Raw genomic sequence first — 24024 nt, forward strand, 5'->3', positions numbered from 1 at the left:
TTGTAACATTCACTTTATGCATTCTATAATAATTGCCAGAGCTATAGCAGATGAAACAACTGGCTAGCTCATTTGGCTGTACAGTTGGTTTGCAATGCAGAGTAATACCAGCAGAATGGGATCAATTCATACACTGGCTGATGTTCTCATAAAGGACTCTCCTTCTCAGCCTCTCCCCTCACCTGAGGTTTGGTGGCCCTCAGGTTAAACTACCCACCAGCTGTGTCCCTAATGAGGTAGCGATTCTGTGATCTGGTAAGATGATGCTGCCTTTACTTTTACTTTAATGTAGCTGAGTGGGGGAAATGCCCAATTCAATTCTAGCTGCAGTTGGTTTACAAATGATAAACAACACATTTAATTAAAGCAAATTAGTTAAAGCAACTAGTTTGCTACAAATGAATTATTAGTTAACAAATTAATTACTTAATTGTTTTATTTGCTTTAATTAACTAAAGTCTAATATATTCCTTTAGAGCAGGTATTTAATTGAAACCTTTTTTTTTACAAAACAGTTTAGGAAAGCTCTTCTTCTGGATTTTGTAGAATATTGCGGATGTTTTCTTGTAACCACAGGAAGGTTTCCCCAGCAACATATTCAAAGAGGTTGCTGTTGGTTTGATAATAATGATCCAGGCATTTCTCATTACAGCATTGGTTTAAAACATCCAAGAAGTTGCAAAATGACTTTCCCAGAGAGTTCCAGTGCTGAGATTCTGGATACTTTTCTCTCGCATGTAAGTAGAGAATCTGCAAAGGAGAGAAACAGTGAGCATATGAACAAGGTGATTTGTTAATTAAAGTATACAATGAGTAAAAAAACCTACCTTCGTCATGAAGGACCCAAGAAAAGGTTGGCTCTTTCCCTGGTAGTCTTTGCATAATTGATCCTTTGTCCAATAATAGCCATTGAGAGATTTAAAGATTTTGAAGGCTTTTTTTCGATAACCACCTTTGCTATCAATTTTACCAAGTAAGTAGGCATCGATCCTTGAGAAGGATGGCCTTTTGAAACAAAAATGCAAATTGGTAATTTTGCAATATGCATCATCTGGTTATAACTGTTTACTGAATGACTACACAATTTGGTTCTATAATTGTGGCATTAATCAATTTCTAATTACCGCAAAGTCAGTCTTTGAATGTGTTAATTACCCACACTTTTAAGATTAAAAGAAGGAATCAATAACAACAATAACTTGTACTTTTTTAGGATCCATAATGTAAGAACAAAAACACAAAGTGCTTTGCAAAGGAGCAATCAAATAGATCCTAGGACAAACAAAGATATAACTTGAACACAGTTTAACTAAAAAAAGTGGCTTTTAAGAAGAATGTTTAAAAAGTCCAATAATAGTGAAGAGGGGATTAAGGAAATGGACGCAATACCATAGACTAGGAGAAAGTGAGGAATGCAGATGCTAGAGATCAAAGACGAAAAGTTTGGCACTGGAAAGCACAGCAGGTCAGGCAGCATCCGAGGAGCAGGCGAATCCCTGATGAAGGGCTTATGCCTGAAACATTGACTCTCCTGCTCCTCAGATGCAGCCTGACCTGCTGTGCTTTTCCAATGCCACATTTTATCGACTCAAACCATAGAACCTAGCTAGGGAGTAAGAGAGAAGATTCACAAGGTCAGTGTGAAGTGAAAATTATAGGCCTAGAGAAAGTATAGAGATAGGGAAGGCTTTAAATATGAGATTTAGACATTTACAGTATGCAGTATTGGAGGGTTGGCATCAAAAGTCTTTTAGTGATGATATTGTGTGACTGAGACTGGTGCCAATAAGATATGGTCAGTTAGATGAGTTGAGTTTTTGCAGTCGTTGATGAGAGACCACCATTGAAATGAGATGAAATCTCTAGTGGAGATATGTTAAGGCAGAGAGAGTTAGGCAAAGTTATGAAGATGTAAGTAGACAACTTTTTGATTAACACAATTTAGCTTTGAGAGTTTTGGATTTAACTGGTTTCGTTGACTCTGTGACAGTGTTTGGGGAAAGGTTAGAATTAATTCTGGTCATATTTGGATTGTGAAGTTGACCAAGACTAGAGTTTCTGACTTCTTAATTTCTAGCTGGAGATAATTACAACTCATTGTGTTGAACGAAAGGGCTTTCATGTGTTCTACAACACAGAGGCAGTGAAGGGATTAAGAGAGGTGCAGAGCTGGGGTCTTCGGTGGAATGAGTAAGCTGACCCCATACCTGTGAACAGTGTTACCAACGATAGATGAGTAATAGGGCGTATCAGTAGAATCACGAATAGAATAACAAAGCAGGATTTGAAGAGGTTTTGCAGGTGGAGCATTGTGAATAAGAAGACTGCCACGTGCCTGAATCCTACCTGCCTCCTGAGTCTTTGGCCCAGGGTGAGGGGGACAGGGTTTCATTCCTACAAGTATAAGCCCTAACGTGGACCCAGTTGGGCTGAATGATCTGTTTCTGTAATATACGTTTTGTAATCCTCACAATTACTGAAGATACTTGGACTGTGTTCATATAACAAAGATTAGAAGCAAGTGAGGACAATCCTACACAGCCAGAAAACAGACAAGATGTGTTGGAGCACAATAGGGTGGTCTACGGTGTCCTGAATTTCAGAGATTGAATTAAATACCTTGTTTTATCCCCACCCCACATTGCCGCACCCATTTCCCCCCCAGTTAATGCTGTCCTGGGGTAGAGTGAACACATTAATGTAATTCCTTTGTCTGAAAAATAAAGTACTTCATCATCTTCTGTCTATTAATTCTCATTCTTGTACTATCTTTCCTCTTTGTGGATACTCAGTATCATAGATCTCTGCCACCTTTCTGAAATTATCTTGGATTCAGGAGCTTTTGCTTTTAATTCATTTGAAGTTAACTAAGTAATGATGTGGAGGTGCTCGTGTTAGACTAAGGTGGACAAAGTTAAAAATCACACAACACCAGGTTATAATCCAACAGGTTTATTTGGAAGTACGAGTTTTCGGAGCATGTTGAACTATAATCTGATGTTGTGTGTGTGATTTTTAACTTTAACTAAGTAAGGAAACCTAGCTCTAACTAGGTATCGTTGGGTATTCAGTGAGTTCAAATACACTTTCTGATAAATACAGTGTCGCACATATAGACAAAGACAACAAAAAACTGTTCATTATAAAATGTCTTTAAAATAGAACTACAGAAAACAGGAGCAGGAGTAGGCCATTTAGCCCTTTAAGCTAGCTTCACCATTCAATATGACTGTGGCAGATCAACCAACTAAGTACCTTTTCCCGGTTTCTCTCCATACCTTTTGATCTCTTAACCCTAACAAGTATATCTAACTCATGGATGTAAATTTGAAAATTAACCTTCCAGCTCAGTGAGCAAACCTACATCCAGAACCTCAACCTGAACTACAAATCTTCTCAAAACTCGCTAATATCTAACTCATCTTGAAAACATTCAATGTTTTGGCTTCAACTGCTTTCTGTGACAGGCTCACCTGTGGAAGACATTTCTCCTCATTTCAGTACTAAATGGCCTACCACCTATCCTTATATAGTGACCCCTGGTTCTGGACTTCCTGGACGTTGGGAACATCCTTCCTTCGTGTCTAGTCCTGTCAAAATTTTATAGGTTCTTAGATTATAGATTCTCATTATTCTAAGCTCCAATGAATGTAGTCTTAAAAATCCAAACTCTATACATGATTCTTGCCATCTCAGGAATCAATCTAGTAAACCTTTGTTGCACTCCCTCCATAGCCAGAACATTCTTCACCAGGTAAGGAAACCAAAACTGCAAACAATATTTCAGGTATGCTCTCACCAAAGCCCTGTGCAACTGCAGAAAGACATTCATGCTCTTGCTATGAAGGGCAACATATCATTTGCCACCTTCATCACCTGCTGACCCTGTACACTTACTTTCAGTGACTGGTATACAGGGACACCTAGGTCTGTTTTCCAATCCAATGCAATTCAGACAATAACACACTTTCCTGAGTTTGCTCTCATTTATCCACATCATACTTCATCTGCCATGCATTTGTCCACTCACTCAATTTATTCAAATCACACTGAAGCAACTTTGCATCCTCCACACAGTTCACCCTCCTACCCAGCTTTGTGTTGTGTGCAATTCATTATACTGAAATATCTTCAGTTCTAATGTTCTAAAACAAATTTGGACACAAAGTCACGTTAAGAAGATACTAGGAGAGATGACCAAAAGATTGGTCATCTTCTTAAAAGACACAGAGAGAGGCACAGTGTTTTGTGTGGGGTATCTCGAACACTCAGGTCTCTGGCTGCAAAAGACATGGCTATCACTGGTGGAGCAGTTAAAATTGAGATGCACAGGAGATCAGAATTAGACGAAGATGATATGGCTGGAGTAGATAACAGAAATTTGGAGTAAAATGATTTGAAAAGCAGGTTGAAGAAGGTGTTGCATAACTGGGAGCCAATGTAGGCAAACAAGAACAGGTCTCATGGATGAATGGTGCAAAGTAGAATACCGGTCACAAAGTGTGGCTGACTTTAAGTTGCAAAGAATGGAACTTGGAAAACCAGTTAGGAGTTGGAATAGTCAAGTGTAGAGGTAGAAATGCCATGGATGAGGTTTTCAGGAACAGATGAGCTGAGGCAGTGTGGGGTACAATTACATTATGGAGAAGGAAACAAGGGATCTTAGTGATAGTGAGTATGGAGATGATATAGACCATAGAACATAGGACAGTACAGCACAGAACAGGCCCTTCAGCCCACAATGTTGTGCCGACCACTGATCCTCATGTATGCACCCTCAAATTTCTGTGACCATATGCATGTCCAGGAGTCTCTTAAATGTCTCCAATGACCCTGCCTCCACAGCTGCTGCTGGCAACGCATTCCATGCTCTCACAACTCTCTGTGTAAAGAACCTGCCTCTGACATCCCCTCTATACTTTCCTCCAACCAGCTTAAAACTATGACTCCTCATGTTGGTCATTTTTGCCCTGGGAAATAGTCTCTGGCTATCGATTCTATCTATGCCTCTCATTATCTTGTATACCTCAATTAGGTCCCCTCTTCTCCTCCTTTTCTCCAATGAAAAAAGTCCTAGCTCAGTCAACCTCTCCTCATAAGATAAGCCCTCCAGTCCAGGCAGCATCCTGGTAAACCTCCTCTGAACCCTCTCCAAAACATTCACATCTTTCTTATAATAGGGTGACCAGAACTGGACGCAGTATTCCAAGTGCGGTCCAACCAAAGTTTTATAGAGCTGCAACAAGATCTCACGACTCTTAAACTCAATACCCCTGTTAATGAAAGCCAAAACACCATATGCTTTCTTAACATCCCTGTCCACTTGGGTGGCCATTTTAAGGGATCTATGTATCTGCACCCCAAGATCCCTCTGTTCCTCCACACTGCCCAGAATCCTATCCTTAATCCTGTACTCAGCTTTCAAATTCGACCTTCCAAAATACATCACCTCGCATTTATCCAGGTTGAACTCCATCTGCCACCTCTCAGCCCATCTCTGCATCCTGTCAATGTCCCTCTGCCGCCTACAACAGCCCTCTATACTGTCAACGACACCTCCAACCTTTGTGTCATCTGCAAACTTGCCGACCCATTCTTCAATCCTCTCATCCAAGTCATTTATAAAAATCACAAAGAATAGAGGCCCAAGGACAGAGCCCTGTGGAACACCACACACCACAGACTTGCAGGCAGAATATTTTCCTTCTACTACCACTCGCTGTCTTCTGTTGGCCAGCCAATTCTGTATCCAGACAGCTATGTTCCCCTGAATCCCATTCCTCCTGACCTTCTGAATGAGCCTACTATGGGGAACCTTATCAAATGCCTTGCTGAAGTCCATATACACCACATCCACAGCTCGACCCTCATCAACTTTTCTAGTCACATCCTCAAAGAACTCGATAAGGTTTGTGAGGCATGACCTGCCCCTCGCAAAGCCGTGCTGACTGCATTTAATCAAGCCATGCTCTTCCAAATGGTCATAAATCCTATCCCTCAGACTCCTTTCTAACACCTTGCAGACGACAGACGTGAGACTTACTGGTGTGTAATTACTGGGGATTTCCCTATTTCCTTTCTTGAAGAGAGGAATTACATTTGCCTCTCTCCAGTCCTCAGGTACGACTCCAGTGGAGAGCGAGGATGCAAAGATCTTCGCAAGTGGCGAAGCAATTACATTTCTCGTTTCCCAAAGCAGCCGAGGACAAATCTGGTCCGGGCCTGGCGACTTGTCAATCTTAATGTTTGACAAGTTTGACAATATGACACCAAAATTACACCTAGTCTACCTCAGACTCTTAGAGTCATTCAGGAAAGCGACAAAGTTGGTAAGTGGAGAACAGAGTTGTTAACAGGGTTGGTAGATAATGGCTTCAATCTTCCAAATAATTATCTGAAGGACATTTCTGCTCAGCCAGTATTAGGTATTGGAAACGCAATTGGATAGTTTAGAACCAGTGCAGTGTCATCAGTGTACATGTGAAAGTATTTTTTAGGTGATGTTTTTGAGGAGCAGCATGTAGATGGGAAATAGGAGGGAGAAATTGATCTGATTGTGCGAATGTAAATGGCCTTGGAATATTTTTCTAAATTAAATGCAAGTCATTCTAAATGAGTTGCTCACAACATCCAGCACATTTGCACTCAATCATGGGCAGTGGTAGATAATACTAATACCACTGGACTCTCATCTAAAGGTCCACAGTAATGGTCTGGGGCATGTGTTTGAATGCACCAAGACAACTCACAGAACTAAAATCAATTAATCATTCTGCAATTAAAAGCTTATTATTATTGCCATGAAACCATTGTTGCTTGTTGATTAGTTCACTGATGTCCTTTAGAGAAGGAGGTCTGCCATCTTTACCCATGTATGATTCTGTAGATTTGGCAATGTGATTCACTCTGAAGAGTCCTCTGACATAGTCGAGTAAACCACTTACTTTAAGAGCAATTAGGGATAGGCAACAAAAAAAAACTTTGACTAGGACAACACACACATCCAAAGACAGGCAAAACAAAGACACCCACAAGAACTCAAACCATTAATAAACATGTCGATTTAGACCCTATCTACCTTCCCTTGAAAGAAAAAGAATTGGAAATGACATCACCCACCTTAAGAAACTAAGACCGATAAATAGAGATTCAGGAATACCACCAAGCGCTTCACCGGGGACTCTCACTGATGATGTTCCCTAGTATGGTGATGAAATATCTCAAAACAAACCTTCCAGCTCAGTGAGCTAACTTACTTATAGGCAACAAATGTCTATCTTGCCAACAATCCCACATCCTATGAAAGAATAAAGGCCCATACATTTATAGGAAAAATTGTTGTTAAATTACTTTAACTAACATTATGATAAACTTTGCATGCAACACTGGTAACTAAAAATTATTTCCACCACTATCACCACCAATAACCATAATCACACTGATATAAGGTAAGATTTCAGCATATGGAGCTAGGGTAATGCATTATCATCGATGAAGGATTGGTTAATGACAGGATGTAGAAAGTAGGGTGAACAGGATGTATTCAATTTGAAAGATTGTAGCTCTTGAAGTGTTACAAGAATCTATACTGGGGCCTCAGTTATTGGTAATCTCTGTTAAAGACTTATACAAAGAGATTAAAATTAATGCATACAAGTTTACTGATAGCAAAAAGCTACTTAAAATAGAAAAAAAGCTTCAGCCTTGGTCAGTGACTGTTAATGGCCCAATGTCCTAGTATGTGGATTGATGTGCTGTGACGTTCAGAGCTTTTAGAATCATCACTAAACCGCCCGACAATGCAGTTAAAAAAAAAAGTTAAAAATAAGTCTCATTCTGAGAGCTGCCAACCAATGCCTGTTGAAAGGAACCAGGACGAAAGAGTTCAGTCAGCTTGCAAAGCCCAGAATCTCAACATCAACTGTTCACCTACCAATGTTACTGGTAACACCAGCTGTAATGGTCACAATAATCTAATATCTACTTTTCACGGTTGACTCAGAGACTATAATTTCTTTATTTTTTATCTGCTTTTGGACTCCATATTCCATTCTGTTAATGTTATGATCTCAGACAACATTTTTACTAGACCAGTCAGAATCCAGTCTGTAATTTGGTTTGATAGATCCTATTTTGTTTTGTTTTTGTTTGATAAGGTGGTCTTTCACTGAAAGAAAAGCACACAATGTAGAGATTTGATTAATAATAAAACAAAGGTTTATTACACAAAAGGAATGAAGATAAAATAAAATAACCCAAAGTAATTTCAGAGGACCATGAACTAATGATAATGTGAGGCTCAAAGGTTTGGTGACCCCTTCCTCAGAATTGATTTTTCTTCACAAATGCTGCCAGACCTGCTGAGCTTTTCCAGCAACTTCTGCTTTTGTTCCTGAGTTACTGCATCCTCAATTCTTTTGTTTTTAATTTTGTAATGTGAGGCTATTCACTTTGGTTGTAATAATTGAAAAGCAGAACTTCTTTAAAAATGGTATTAAAATTCAAAATGTTGATGCTTGTAGATTTTTTTTACTTGTTCAAAGAATAGAGAAAGTTAACATGCAGGAACAGCAACCAATTAGGAAGGCAAACGAAATGTCAGCCTTTTTTGCAAAGGAATTTCAATACAGAAATTGTGATAAATCAGTTTCTGTTCTGTGTGTTTGAAGTTGGCAGCTGTAAATGTTTACATTTGGTTCTGCTCAGTAATAAGGATGGAATGCTCTGAGGTAAAGTTTAAAGAGGTTTAGTGTCTCACAGGTTTGCTAAATCTGGATGGGTTGCTGAGAAATCCACAGAATCTGTCTTGATTGTCCCTGCTATTTGATATACTTTGTAAATGACATATTCAACCAGAGTTTGTTTGTTAACACATCTTTACCTCATCCTAATTCTGGTGCTAGAGTACAAGTATATTGTACATTGTTTTCCTTTTCATCATTTGCCTGGTAATGTTTATTTTGTTTGTTCAAAAACATGCATTTTTTTCTTCATTAAATATCTAGGATTTCAAACTTTGTTGACTTTGAACTCAAATTAAGTTGTAAACTAAATCTAGGCTTACAGTATAAATTTGGCAAATCTTCTCTGGGATTGTAACAGAATAATTAAATGTTCTTACAATTATATAGGGCTACACTGAGACCTCATTGGGGAAACCATACAAAGTTTTGCCTCCACATCAAAGGAAGGATACAGCTGTCTTGGAGTTGTTAAAGAAAAGGTTTACCAGAATGATTGTTGGCATGAGAAAGTTATCCTCTTATGGGAGGTTGAGTGAATTGGGCTATATTCTCTGCAGTTTCAAAGAATGAAAGGTGATCTCAGTGAGACAAAGCAAGATTGTGAAAGGGTTTGCCAAGGTAGACACTGAAAGCTTGTTTCACTTGAGTCAGGATCTAGAAAATGGGGCAAAGTCTTATGATTAAGAGCTGATCCATGACTGGGATGAGAAATTTCCTCATTCCGAGGATGATGAATCTTCGGAATGGTCTACCCCAGAGCTGATGGATGCTATGTTCTTGATTCTATTTAAAACTGAGAAACAGAGTTTTGAGCTCTAACAAAACAAGGGATATTGGTGGGAAAATGAAGTTGAAGGAGCAGATCATATTGTATTGCGTTACATTGAATGACTGTAAGTTTGAGGAGCCACTCCTGCTTCTATATCTTACATTTTTATTTACACAGCTTCAAGTGCATTCTCCAGAATCACGACAAACCTATAATGCCTCGACAGAGTGTTTTTTTTTTATCTATTTGAGTGGATATAACTCAAAACATTCACAAACTCACCATTATTATTACTTACTGATATTATAGCAAGTAATCTCCCAGCATGCACAGTGCAAAAGTTATCATATCCCACTAACATTACCAATTTACTATTCTCAATATAATCAAACAAAATTTGATGTAGCAAATACAACTGTTTCATTTACCTCCAATGTATTCCATGACATGTCATGTCTATCCCCATTTTTCTGACAGATTCTTGTTGTTGATAGGTCAGCCACTTGGACTGACCGTTCAGCCATTTTGGAAAAGGCCATTCCACATTAGAGAACCGAAGGGCATTTTCAATGCAAAGCACCAAATCAATTTTTATCCAGTCGATTTTCAGAGGCAAAGCTGTAGCTGTGATCGTCTTTTTCTTAACTATCAACAGAAGTTTATTATTAGTTAAATACATAAGATACCAATTGGTTAATTTGAGGCAAGCCTTTCATCCCAATATGTGACACTTTCAGAAAGATATGAATAATAGGCGATTCAGATCTGAGTATCAGAAATTTCCCTACACTCCTCCTCCCTCCAATCCTATGCTATATAGGTGCCTATGCCCGGTGTGGTCATAACTGCACCTCCCTGGAAGCTAGGGTGCTCCTGATCATGGATGAATCCCCTTCCCATATTAACCTGTTTCCCATCCATGCCATACTACATTCCCCATTTGGAAACATAATTGCTCCTCTTCACAACTAGCATCATCCTTCCCTTCCAGCTTGCAGCCCCCAATTCCAATGAATGGTTTTTAAGCTTTCTTCCCACAGCAGGCCCCTCCTTGTCAACTCCTTTAACACTCTTCCCACTTCAATTCTGAATGGACAGAGTGGCCTCCCTCTTGAGTGACCAATCCAGACAGTCCTGAGGAGATACCACCCAGAAATGAGTGTCTGCAAGGAAGCTACAGAATTAACTGTGATCCAGGCATGGAGCCCGTACCTGAGAACATCCCAATGGGATGTCTGACCATGGCCAACACCTGGATTGGTATCAGGTCTGCCCTTGACTTACTGTGTCAGACCCTGACTGACAGATGCCCCCCTGAACCATGGGGAGACTGAAGACTCTGAGACATTGCAGCTTGCTTGCTGCAAATAGAGTGTGTTTGCTGAGTAAGCTGCCATACAGCAAGATGTACACCCCAAAAAATCCAAGAGAACTGCAGATGTTGTAAATCAGACACAAAAACAGAAGTGCTAGAAAGGCTCAGCAGATCAGGCAGCATCTGAAAGCGAAACCAAAGTTAATGCTTCGGCTCTAGTGACCCTTCCTGCAAGTTCTGAGGAAAGGCCACCGGACTCGAAAGGTTAAGTTTGATTTCTTTTCATAGATGCTGCCAGCTCTGCTGAGCTTTTCCAGCAACTTATGGAGATGTACACCATCTTGAATGAGGATTGCTCTCAAAATTGCAAGCTGCCTAGTTATGTGAGACTGAGCTAATTCTCAAGGCATGTGAGCCTCAAAGGCAGGCACTCCATGAATCCCAGCAAGTGAGTTGGGAATACAACCTGGTCCAGTTCACGAGCTGGGTTCCAGTCATCGCACACAAAGAGTTCTTGCTGTAGCCGTTCAATGTTAGTTGCTGGTATGCGCTGAAAGCAGGTCTACATTTCCTGAGCGTTCTGCAAGTGGATTTGAGGGGTACCACAATGGCGACAAGGAGTTGCCAAATATTCGTAGACAAAGGGAGTTTTTAGCTGGTGGCCATGGATTGTGACTGAGATGCTGTTTGGTGCTAAGACACATGGAGGCTCCTCACAGCCAGCAGTGAACTGTAGTTGCCAGGTACCCACTCTGACTGTCATGTCAAGAATTCTTGATGTCCAGTTTGCTTGGTAAAATAAGAAATAGAATGTTATTGAGGCAAGTTGCAACATTAATAAAATGTTTAACAACTCCCTCTCAATTGGCAACTCGCTGCTGCCTAGTGAGAAACACAGCTCACTGCTTGGCAAATGCATGAAAGATGCTATCAGTTGCTCCAAACATCAAGACAGATCTTGCCTGACTGCTCGCTCAGTTCTGGCACAAACCTCACGACAGCCCACATTGCTCAGCCCCTACAAGATTCCAACCACAATCTAATCACTGAGTCAATATTACTTCATGAAAGAGAAATCATACCTAAAATAAAATTACTAACATTCTTTGAGGAGGTAAGAAGCAGGATAGATAAAGGAGAACCAGTAGACATAATCCATTTGGATTTCCAAAAGGCATTCAACGAAGTACCACACATAAACCTCACTTTATAAGATACAAACCCATGCTATTGAGGAGGATGTTAGTTAAAAGGGAAGCAGTAGACATAATATATCTGGATTTTCAGAAGGCGTTTGACTATTGAGAGCCCTTGGTGTTGGGGGTAGTATATTAGCATGGACAAAGATTGGCTAACTAATAGAAGACAGAGAGTTGATATGGGGAGGAATTTTCAGGTTGGCAACCTGTAACTGGTGGAGTGGTGGAGGGATTAGTGCTATAGCCATGATTGCCTACAATATAAATTAATAACTTAAATGAGGAAAGTGAATATACTATCGGCAAGTTGGCAAATGACACTCAAATAGGTGGGAAGGTATTTGTATGCGTGTATAAATGAGCGAATAGGTCCATAAAGGAAGTTTGTGTGTGTTCATTCTGTGAGTGAGGTGGTCCCTGTCCGTGTGTGTCTGTGTGTATGTGAGAGAGTAACTGTGTGTGTATAATTAAATCTCATGTGTGTCTGCTTGTGTGAGTCTGTAAGTGAGTGAATGAGACTGCATTTGAGTGAGTGAGTCAGTGTGTGTGAGTGAGTCTACCTGTCACTTAGTGTGTTTCTGAGCAGGTGTGTGAGTCTGTTTATGTGACACTGTCCATGTGAATATGAATCTGTGTGAGATTGTATGTGCTTGAGAGATTCTGTGTGAGACACATATATGTAGTCCCACCTCCCCAGCCACCTCCAACTCACTCCACTAAAACCTATGCACATACTGGGCCAGGAGAGGAAGAAAACATAGACTCAAACGCAACCTGCTTCACCCCCAGTCTCATATGGACCAGCTTGGAGTGTGGCCCTTCAGGAATAAGGTCAGTGATAGTTGGATCCAACTGCTTAGCAATTACTTGGGATTGGGATCTAGTCATCTTCAGTTTCCAGCTGTGCTTTAAATGAAAAGACAAAAATGTATTTTATTAATTAATTCCAGTACTTAATTGTCACTTTCTAATGGTTATCTCCATAGTAGCTTATTTTTAAATGATCTGTTTAAATGAGCTTTCACTTTTCTTTTGCCCTGTTATAGGAAGGATATTATTATGTTGGAAAGTGTTCAGAAAAGGCTTACTAAGATGTTGCTGGGAATGGAAGGTTTGAGTTACCAGAGATCCAGAATAGACTGGGATATTTTTCACTGGAGCACAGGAGATTGAGGGGTGACGTTACAGAAGTTTATAAAATCATGAGGGGCTTAGATAATGTGAATGGCAGATGTCTTTTCCCTAGGGTGGGGGATTTCAAGACTGGAGGACCAATTTTAAGGTGAGAGGAGAAAGATATAAAAGGGACAAGGGGTAATTTTTTTTACTTAAGGTGGTACATGTATGAAATGGACTTCCAGAGGAAGTAGTGGATGTGGGTACAATTATAATGTTTAAAAGACATTTAGATAAATACATGAATCCATGTTTGGAGGGATATGGACCAGGAGCAGACAGGTGGGACAAGTTTAGTTTGGGATTATGGGCAGCATGGACTGGTTGGACCACAGGCCCTGCTTCTGCACTGTATAATTCTATAAGTTATGTTTTCCGCACACCCCAAGTTTTACTTTGAAATACAAGTTTAATGTTATGCCAAACTCTGTCTTTCTGCAATTTGGTCAAAGCTCCCTTGAATGTGACAAATAAAATCTGTAATGTGACCCTCGGGTGAAAAGTTCAGGCAAACAACTGGTGAATTACCATTTCCTCCAGTAGTATTCCACCCACACAATCCTCTCCCTTACAGTTTTACTCTGATCAATTAAAGAGACTAAGAAAAGACAAAAAAAATCACTCCCAAAAACAAATGGACATCTGGACAATAGTTCTCAATTTTTTTTCAAAGCATCAGTTCTCTTTTTTTCTTACTCAGTCACATATTGCCTGTAGTCCAAAGGGTCCAAATGTTTTTCACCATCCTGTGAGATTTTTGGTGTGAATAGACATTCTCGAGTGTTTTACCCAAATTAATTAAATCAACCGGTCCACTGGCACTGACCTGATCATTAAATTCGGGTATATTTACTCATTACCCTTCATACTGATTGGCTGAACTCGGTTTTTAGGTAAGGCCAGGGACTTCTGTTTTTACCTGCAAAGGAAGGGTCGTTCTTGTAATATTTCTCTTTGTAGTCGCGGACTAATTCATACAGTCTCGAGATAGTTTCATCGTGAGCAAGGCACCTCCAATCTCCACCGACATACTCATCGATGGAAAATAAATTCAGACTTTGGTCAACTGCAGTAACCCGGAGTTTATCCTTCTGCAAGGGAATGAGGACATCAAGCTCATCGACAGCCTCGGCTTTGGTTCCGTCCGCAATACTTCCCACCTGGATGAAATAGTCCGCAAACAAATCGTCTCGACTGTGAATAAACTCCAGAAGCCGTTTTAGCATCCGCTGCAAAGTGACCTTCTTAACCTTTTCGCCTGGCTCCATTTTCACAAAATCTGTGTAATATTTCTGCAGAGGCTCTTCCAGAACCTCACTCATTGCATGGATTCGCAGTTCCATTTTAACTCCGTTCGTTTTGCAATAATTCTGAACCTTTTGGTTGTAGTTTTGTTTGCACTAAACTCTTGACGCGAACAGATGATTGTTGAAGGAAGTATTTAGACTTCCTGTCTACAGAGCTACTGCTGATAAAGTGCTTTCGACTCTGCTGCACAGCCCTAGTTACTGTACATTGCTTCATAAGGTCATAACAAAGTTAAATCTAATTCAGGAGAAACCTGATTACACAAAGACTGATCAAACTATGAAATTAACTGATAGGGTTATTTAGGGCCATATATAGAAAAGCCAGGTGAAGATTTGAGGGAGAAATGATAGAATAATGTGATAGAGTTAAAGGAAGAGTTGAGAGGCTACTGTGGAACAATGTTTCAGAATGGACCAATCGGGCCAAATGGCCCCTTTTGAGGTGTGGACTCTTTCACAATCGCCTTACTCTGTTACTGAACTTTGATACCATAAGATGAAGTGGTTTACAGTAAAATTTGATATGTTCAGAATGATGGTGGAGGATGGGTTGCTCCTGTATGGTCAGGTTAGTATTTTATTTTATTTGTTCATAGGCTGTAGATGTCTATGTCTACGCTAATATTTATTATCCATCTCTAATTGCTCAGAAGGAAGTTAAGATTCAACCACATTACTCTCCGTGCCGAGTTACATGTAGATCAGACCAAGTAAGATTAGTAGGTTTCCTCCCCGAAAGGACATGAGTGAATCAGATGGGTTTTTACAACAATCACAGCTGATTGGACTAACTTCTCATTCCATATTCTTTTACTGGTGTTGGATTGTAACCATCTGCTGTGGGTGGGGATTTAAATCCATGTCACATGCCACCTCATCCTCCTGGCATGCTGTACTGTGCACAATTGGAGCAGGCAATGGGTTAGATGCTGAGGACCTGGGGGAATAGGAGCAGTCTTTCAAGGGCAATGGTGAAGATACTGGGGAGGAAGGAGTTCTCCTTGTGCATTGAAGAACTGAGCTGCATTGGACTCTACAGGCCAGACAGGACCTGACTGACATCCTTTCCTAGGATATGTGAGCTGTGTGCAGTGGACCGTAATCACAGACTGTAAAATAGTCATTGGTTATGATGCCAGCAGTTGATTTGCATTGTGAAGGTGAGTTACTCCCTCTATTCATTAATGTTTACTTTTGGTAGATGTGATTAAAACCTCATGTTTGGAGTTGTCTGATTGCCTGCCAGTGTGTGATGTCCCCTGGCTGGCCAATGACAAGATTTGAGTGTCTAATGGGAAATAGAGGCATAATATAACTGACTTGGAGACAATGTTTAGATGGAGCTAAGCACAGGTAGCCTGTGTGGTGATTAGATGAGAGATGAGGTTATAAGTGTGAGGGAATGTCAGCTGTGTTAGCAATGTGAACAGTGTAACTTTGTGGCTGTTGTGTCATGACATTGCTGGTGAGGGGCAATGCCAGATTGTCAATGCTTTTCCAAGTGCACTACATGCTTTTAAAAATATATAGCTGCTAGGTATGCTAGTCTTTAGCTAGATAACCAGTGAGAGGCAAATTGTACCAGGAACAGCGAGTGGTAAGATAGGGTAAGAATTGGGTAATAGGTGCATTATAGGGTTGGGTAGAGATGGAAAAAATGGCAGGTTTGGTAAGACACAGAGAGTGATCGTTCATGAAATCAAAGGAAACTGAGTGAATGTGTGTGTGCAAGTGAGTGTGAGTGACTGAGTATGATTCAGAGGGTGTGTGAGAGTCAGTATGTGTATGCACTTACACACACTCGCCCCCTCCTCATTTTTGGCTGGGAAAAGAGGCTAAAATAGGACCTGCTTCACCCCTACTCTTATATGAATTCTGTTGAAGCCAACTGAAAGAATGTGCATTACCAGAGGCAAACATGATGGATAAACCCAAGTGCTTAGATTGGCCCTACTCCCCTTTCTACCATTCTCTTTCTCTCACTTGGCTTTAAATTAAATGGCAAAAAATCTGTGTCAGCTCTAGTAATTAATATACACTTTTTATGAATCTTTATAAATTATTTTTAAAATGATCAATTTATTGGTTTGATATTTTCATGTCTGAGAAAGTTATGTTCTCTTCAAAGCTCAACTTTAACTTGAAGTTCAGGTTTAATATTCTCCCAAATAGAGTCATAGAGATGTACAGCATGGAAACAAACCCTTTGATCCAACGCTTCCATGCCGATCAGATATCCCAACACAATCTAGTCCCCCCTGCCAGCACCCAACCCATATCCCTCCAAACCCTTCCTATTCATATACTCATCCAAATGCCTTTTAAATGTTGCAATTGTACCAGACTCCACCACTTCCTCTGGCAGCGCATTCCATACACATACCACTTTCTGCGTGAAAATGTTGCTCCTTAGGTCCCTTTTATATCTTTCCCCTCTCACCCTAAACCTACATCCTCTAGTTCTGGACTCCCAGGGAAAAGACTTTGTCTATTGATCCTATCCATGCCCTTCAAAATTTTGTAAACCTCTATAAGGTCACCCCTCACCCTCCGATGCTCCAGGGAAAACAGCCCCAGCCTGTTCAGCCTCTACCCATAGCTCACATCCTCCAAAATCTTTCTTTCTAAGATTTGCTCTTTGGCTCCTTGACATGAACACTGAAATGTGCCTCCCCAACCCTTGCAATCAATCTTCAGAATCTTCCATCATTAGTTATATTTTGATCAATCAATGAGCCTATTGAAGGAAAGACATTGTATTCATTAAAAATAAATTACCTAAACAGAGGATTCTAGCAATCTCAAACATATCTTTCCAGGAGGAGCCTTCTTTTCCTTATTTACCTGTACACTGAATATAGTCCAGAGAGGTGCAAACTGACTATCTGTATGAAGCTCTACTCTGGGAACTTAAAGAATCACTTGCCATTTTCTCTGCTTACAGTGAGATTTCTGGTATGAACGCTCTCCACAGCAGGATAATTAAGATTAGGAGTGCAATAGAATGTTGGATGTTGGATCTCAAAACCATTCTTTGTCATAAACCAGACCTGTGCTTTTCCTTTTTCTCAGTGTTTGTCAGTGGCTCGTCTTAGTGCATCCAAACTGATCAGGTCTGTGAACGGTTTTATGGGTATTCTCCTGAAATCCGAAGGATCAAGATAAAGTGATCTTCAACATTATTACATTATACTAAAGAAATAGCTTCTTGATTCTGTCCAGCCTCCTTTGGAAAGATCCTACCTTGATCAAATTGTTTTATTACTTTGAGGAATTCAAGTAGACCCTGGTAAATCCTCTATATTACACTATGTGTTTACACTTCCAACAAACATTGGATAATAATCCACTGTGGGAACGAAGATGAAATTTGGAATGAATAAAAAGAAGACAAAAGTGCATAAAAGCATAGCAAGTTGTCTAAGAGATAACGTATGAGATAGTGAAAGCTGCTATATAAATGTAAGGCTTTTTTCATACCATGACATTATCTCTTTGAATATTACTCATCTCATATTTCAAATAAATTTAAAAATATGTAATTTCTTTCTTTCAATATACGTAATATATATTCTGTGAATTGATGACCCCTACTCTGCAAACAGTTTTTATAATTATATAATTCTTTGAATTAGGAACTTGTATCATTTGAAAGTGTCATGCTGAATTTTGTAAGTCTGTCCATAAGACCATAAAATGTTGGGGCAGAAATCCGCCAATTCTGATAATCCTCAATTCCACTTTCCTGCCTTTCGCTTACTAATGAAAAATCTATGTCAGCTTTGAATTTACGAAATAGAGTCATAGAGTCATAGGGATGTACAGCATGGAAAAAGACCCTTCAGTCCAACCCGTCCATGCTGACCAGATATCCCAACCCAATCTAGTCCCACCTGCCAGCACCCGGTCCGTATCCCTCCAAACCCTTACTATTCATATACCCATCCAAATGCCTCTTAAATGTTGCAGTTGTACCAGCCTCCACCACATCCTCTGGCAGCTTGTTCCATACAAGTACCACCCTCTGTGTGAAAACGTTGCCCCTTAGGTCTCCTTTATATCTTTCCCCTCTCACCCTAACCCTATGCCCTCTAGTTCTGGACTCCCCGACCCCAGGGAAAAGACTTTGTCTATTTATTCTATCCATGCCCCTCATAATTTTGTAAACCTCTATAAGGTCTCCCCTCAGCCTCCGACGCTCCAGGGAAAACAGCCCCAGCCTGTTCAGCCTCTCCCTGTAGCTCAGATCCTCCAACTCTGGCAACATCTTTGTAAATCTTTTCTGAACCCTTTCAAGTTTCACAACATCTTTCCGATAGGAAGGAGACCAGAATTGCGTGCAATATTCCAACAGTGGACTAACCAATGTTCTGTACAGCCACAACATGACCTCCCAACTCCTGTATCCAGTACTCTGACCAATAAAGGAAAGCATACCAAATGCCTTCTTCACTATCCTATCTATACCTGTGACTCCACTTTCAAGGAGCTATAAACCTGCACTCCAAGGTCTCTTTGTTCAGCAACATTCCCTAGGACCTTACCATTAAGTGTATAAGTCCTGCTAAGATTTGCTTTCCCAAAATGCAGCACCTCGCATTTATCTGAATTAAACTCCATCTGTCACTTCTCAGCCCATTGGCCCATCTAGTCCAGATCCTGTTGTAATCTGAGGTAACCCTCTTCACTGTCCACTGCACCTCCAATTTTGGTGTCATTTGCAAACTTACTAACTGTATCTCTTATGCTCACATCCAAATCATTTATGTAAATGACAAAAATTAGAGGGCCCAGCACTGATCCTTGTGGCACTCCATTGGTCACAGGCCTCCAGTCTTCTACCTTTGAGTTCTATATCCAAATAGCTAGTTCTCCCTCTATTCCATGAGATCTAACCTTGCTGATCAGTCTCCCATGGGGAACCTTGTCGAACACCTTACTGAAGGCCATATAGATCACATCTACTGCTCTGCCCTCATCAATCCTCTTTGTTACTTCTCCAAAGAACTCAATCAAGTTTGTGAGACATGATTTCCCACGCACAAAGCCATGTTGACTATCCCGAATCAGTCATTGACTTTCCAAATATATGTACATCCTGTCCCTCAGGATTCCCTCCAACAACTTGTCCACCACCGATGTCAGGCTCACTGGTCTATAGTTCCCTGCCTTGTCTTTACCGCCCTTCTTAAACAGTGGCACCATGTTTGCCAACCTCCAGTCTTCCGGCACCTCACCTGTGACTATTGATGATACAAATATCTCAGCAAGAGGCCCAGCAATCACTTCTCTAGCTTCCCACAGAGTTCTCGGGTACATCTGATCAGGTCCTGGGGATTTATCCACCTTTAACTGTTTCAAGACATCCAGCACCTCCTCCTCTGTAATCTGGACATTTTGCAAGATGTCACCATCTATTTCCCACAGTCTATATCTTCCATATCCTTTTCCACAGTAAATACGGATGCAAAATACTCATTTAGTATTTCCCCCATTTTCTGTGACTCCACACAAAGGCCGCCTTGCTGATCTTTGAGGGGTCCTATTCTCTCCCTAGTTACCCTTTTGTCCTTAATATATTTGTAAAAACCCTTTGGATTCTCCTTAATTCTATTTGCCAAAGCTATCTCACGTCCCCATTTTGCCCTCCTGATTTCCCTCTTAGGTATACTCCTACTTTCTTTATACTTTTCTAAGGATTCACTCGATCTATCCTGTCTGTACCTGACATATGCTTCTTTCTTTTTGTTAACCAAACCCTCAATTTCTTTAGTCATCCAGCATTCCCTATACCTACAAGCCTTCCCTTCACCCTGACAGGAATATACTTTCTCTGGATTCTTGCTATCTTGTTTCTGAAGGCTTCCCATTTTCCAGCCATCCCTTTACCTGTGAACATCTGCGTCCCATCAGCTTTCAAAAGTTCTTGCCTAATACTGTCAAAATTGGCCTTTCTCCAATTTAGAACTTCAACTTTTAGATCTGGTCTATCCTTTTCCATCACTATTTTAAAACGAAAAGAATTTTGGTCGCTGGCCCCAAAGTGCTCCCCCACTGACACCTCAATCACCTGCCCTGCCTTATTTCCCAAGAGTAGGTCAAGTTTTGCACCTTCTCTAGTAGGTATATCCGCATACTGAATCAGAAAATTGATTTGTACACACTTGAGAAATTCCTCTCCATCTAAACCTTTAACACTATGGAGTCCCAGTCGATGTTTGGAAAGTTAAAATCCCCTACCATAACTACCTTATTATTCTTACAGATAGCTGAGATCTCCTAACAAGTTTGTTTCTCAATTTCCCTCTGACTATTGGGGGGGGGGTCTATAATACAATCCCAATAAAGTGATCATCTCTTTTTTATTTCTCAGTTCCACCCAAATAACTTCCCTGGATGTATTTCCGGGAATATCCTCCCTCAGCACAGCTGTAATGCTATCCCTTATCAAAAATGTCGCTCCCCCTCCTCTCTTGCCTCCCTTTCTATCCTTCCTGTAGCATTTGTACCCTGGAACATTAAGCTGCCAGTCCTGCCCATCCCTGAGCCATGTTTCCGTAATTGCTATGATATCCCAGTCCCATGTTTCCAACCATGCCCTGAGTTAATCTCCCTTCCCTGTTAGGCTCCTTGCATTGAAATAAATGCTGTTTAATTTATTATCCTACCTTGTCCCTGCCTGCCCTGACTGTTTGACTCACTTCTGTTCTCAGCTGTACCCGTCTCAGATCGATCTCTTTCCTCACTATCTCCCTGGGTGCCACCTCCCCCCCCCTTACTAGTTTAAATCCTCCCAAGCAGTTCTAGCAAATTTCCCTCCCAGTATATTTGTCCGTTTCCAATTTAGGTGCAATCTGTCCGTCTTGTACAGGTCACTTCTACCCCAAAAAGATTCCAATGGTCCAAAAATGTGAATCCTTCTCCCATACACCAGCTCCTCAGCCATGCATTCATCTGCTCTATCTTCCTATTCCTGCCCTCACTACCTCGTAGCACTGGGAGTAATCCAGTAAAACTGTCTTTAAACTCCCACATCTGACAAGAAGTACATATCACTGCAAAGGCCATTTTTGCTCCTTCACAATCTACAGACCCAGAAAATAACACCGTCTTATTCCTCTACAAAACACTGCCCCAGGTTAAACTAATAGCTATGGCTTATATTTTAAGTTTAATCAAGAGGCTTATCTCCAAAAAACATATAATCAAGAAAGAATCCACTATACTCACTACTGTAGCCTTTCTCTTGGTGATCTAGCTTTTTTGTGATGGGGAATTCCTCAGAGTAATTACCCTCTGAGAGAAGAAATCAGTTCTCATCTCTGTCCTAGATTAGATTAGATTAGACTCACAGTGTGGAAACAGGCCCTTCGGCCCAACAAGTCCACACCGACCCGCCGAAGCGCAACCCACCCATACCCCTACATTTACCCCTTACCTAACACTACGGGCAATTTAGCTTGGCCAATTCACCTGACCCGCACATCTTTGTGACTGTGGGAGGAAACCGGAGCACCCGGAGGAAACCCACGCAGACACGGGGAGAACGTGCAAACTCCACACAGTCGCCTGAGTCGGGAATTGAACCCGGGTCTACAGGCGCTGTGAGGCAGCAGTGCTAACCACTGTGCCACCGTGCCGCCCTATCTGGGCAATGCCTTACTCTGAGTTTATGATCTCTCGTCCTAAGCTTTCCACAAGGGAAAGCAACCTTTCTCCATTAAGCCTATTGAACTCCAGTGAATTTTGTATGTTTCAATAAGGTCTCATCTCATTCTTCTAAACTTCTATGAGGCCCAACTTACTCAACCTCTTCTCATTTGAAAATCCCTCCATATTCTTGCAACTTCAACTTTTAAAGATTGGTCATCTTGACGCCATTTATGAATTTTATGAAGTAACTTTGTCTTCTCTGAATTAGATGTAGACTATGTGCCAAGTTATAATCTTTTTAAATTAGTTTTGACCTGAAGAGAGAGTTAAGAAGAGCCAGGAGGAGACATGAGAAGATATTGGCGGATAGGATCAAGGAAAACTCTAAGGCTTTCTATAGCTATATCAGGAATAAAAGAACGACTAGAGTCAGATTAGGGCCAATCAATCATAGTAATGGGAAGTTTTGCGTGGAGTCAAAGGAGATAGGGGAAGCACTAAATGAATATTTTTTGTCAGTATTCACATTAGAAAAAGACAAAGTGGTCACAAAGATCACTGAGATACAGGCTACCAGACTAGTTGGGATTGAAGTGCATAAGGTGGAGGTGCTAGAAATTCTGGAAAGTTTAAAAATAGATAAATGCCCTGGGCCGGAGAGGATTTATCCTAGGATTCTCTGGGAAGCCAGGGAGAAGATTGCCAAGCCTTTAGCTTTGGTCTTTATGTCATCATTGTCTACAGGAATACTGCCAGAAGACTGGAGGAGAGCAACTGTTGTTCCCTTGTTTAAGAAGGGGAGAAGAGGCATTATAAACCTGTGAGCTTTACTTCGGTTGTGGGTAAAGTGTTGGAAAGGGTTATAAGAGATAGGATTTATAATCACCTCAAGAGGATTGATTAGGGATAGTCAAAATGGTTTTGTGAAGGGTAGGTTGTGCCTCACAAATCTTATGAGTTCTTTGAGAAATGTCCCCAAATAGGTGGATGAGGGTAAAGCAGTTGATGTGGTGTATATGGATTTCAGTAAGGCGTTTGATAAGGTTTCCCATAGTAGGCTATTGCACAAAATACAGAGGCATGGGATTGAGGGTGATTTAGCAGTATGGATCAGAAATTGGCCAGCTGAAAGAAGACAGAGGGTGGTGCTTGATGGGAAAAATTCATCCTGGAGTTCAGTTACTAGTGGAGTACCGCAAGGATCTGATTTGGGTCCACTGTTGTTTGTCATTTATAGAAAGGACCTGGATGAGGGCATAGAAGGATGGGTTAGTAAATTTGTAGATGACAGTGAGGTCGATAGAGCTGTGGATAGTGACAAAGAATGTTGCAGAATACAGGGAGACATGGATAAGCTGCAGAGCTGGGCTGAGAGATGGCAAATGGAGTTTAATGCGGAAAAGTGTGAGGTGATTCACTTTGGAAAGAGTAACAGGAATGCAGAATAGTGGGCTAATAGTAAGATTCTTGGTAGTGTCGATGAGCAGAGAGAGCTCGATGTCCATGTACATAGATCTTTGAAAGTTGCCACCCAGGTTAATAGAGTTGTTAAGAAGGCATATGGGGTGTCAGCTTTTATTGGTAGAGGAATTGAGTTTCAGAGCCACGAGGTCATGCTGCAACTGTACAAAATTCTTTTGCGGCCACATTTGGAGTATTACGTACAGTTCTGGTCACTGCATTATAGAAAGGATGTGGAAGCTTTGGAAAGGATTCAGAGGAGATTTACTAGGATGTCGCCTGATATGGAGGGAAGGTTTTACGAGGAAAGGGTAAGGTACTTGAGGCTGTTTTTGTTAGAGAGAAGGTTGTGAGGTGATTTAACTGAGACATATAAGACAATCAGAGGGTTAGATAG

At 40.8% G+C, this 24024-nt stretch overlaps 1 protein-coding gene across 1 annotated transcript; it reads right to left on the bottom strand.

Moving 5' to 3' along the window:
• Positions 1-467: 467 nt before the first annotated feature.
• On the bottom strand, positions 468-14689 carry LOC132827317 (protein mab-21-like 3). The gene is made up of 4 exons (XM_060843963.1): positions 14123-14689; positions 9942-10158; positions 828-1005; positions 468-750 (listed from the first exon to the last, which is right to left on the bottom strand). The coding sequence occupies exons 1-4, from the start codon at positions 14544-14546 to the stop codon at positions 517-519; spliced, it is 1053 nt and encodes a 350-aa protein (XP_060699946.1). The 5' UTR covers positions 14547-14689; the 3' UTR covers positions 468-516.
• Positions 14690-24024: the final 9335 nt, after the last annotated feature.

This window comes from Hemiscyllium ocellatum, chromosome 2, assembly GCF_020745735.1.
Source record: "Hemiscyllium ocellatum isolate sHemOce1 chromosome 2, sHemOce1.pat.X.cur, whole genome shotgun sequence".
Lineage (NCBI taxonomy): Eukaryota > Metazoa > Chordata > Chondrichthyes > Orectolobiformes > Hemiscylliidae > Hemiscyllium > Hemiscyllium ocellatum.

Bases quoted from the DNA above. Each gene is read 5' to 3' on its own strand.
- LOC132827317 (XM_060843963.1), bottom strand. From the start codon at position 14,546: ATGGAACTGCGAATCCATGCAATGAGTGAGGTTCTGGAAGAGCCTCTG. The intron at 1,006-9,941 runs GTAAATGAAACA...TTGTTTCAAAAG, and splicing joins TGTCATGGAATACATTGGAG to GCCATCCTTCTCAAGGATCG. The intron at 751-827 runs GTAGGTTTTTTT...TCTCCTTTGCAG, and splicing joins TTGGGTCCTTCATGACGAAG to ATTCTCTACTTACATGCGAG.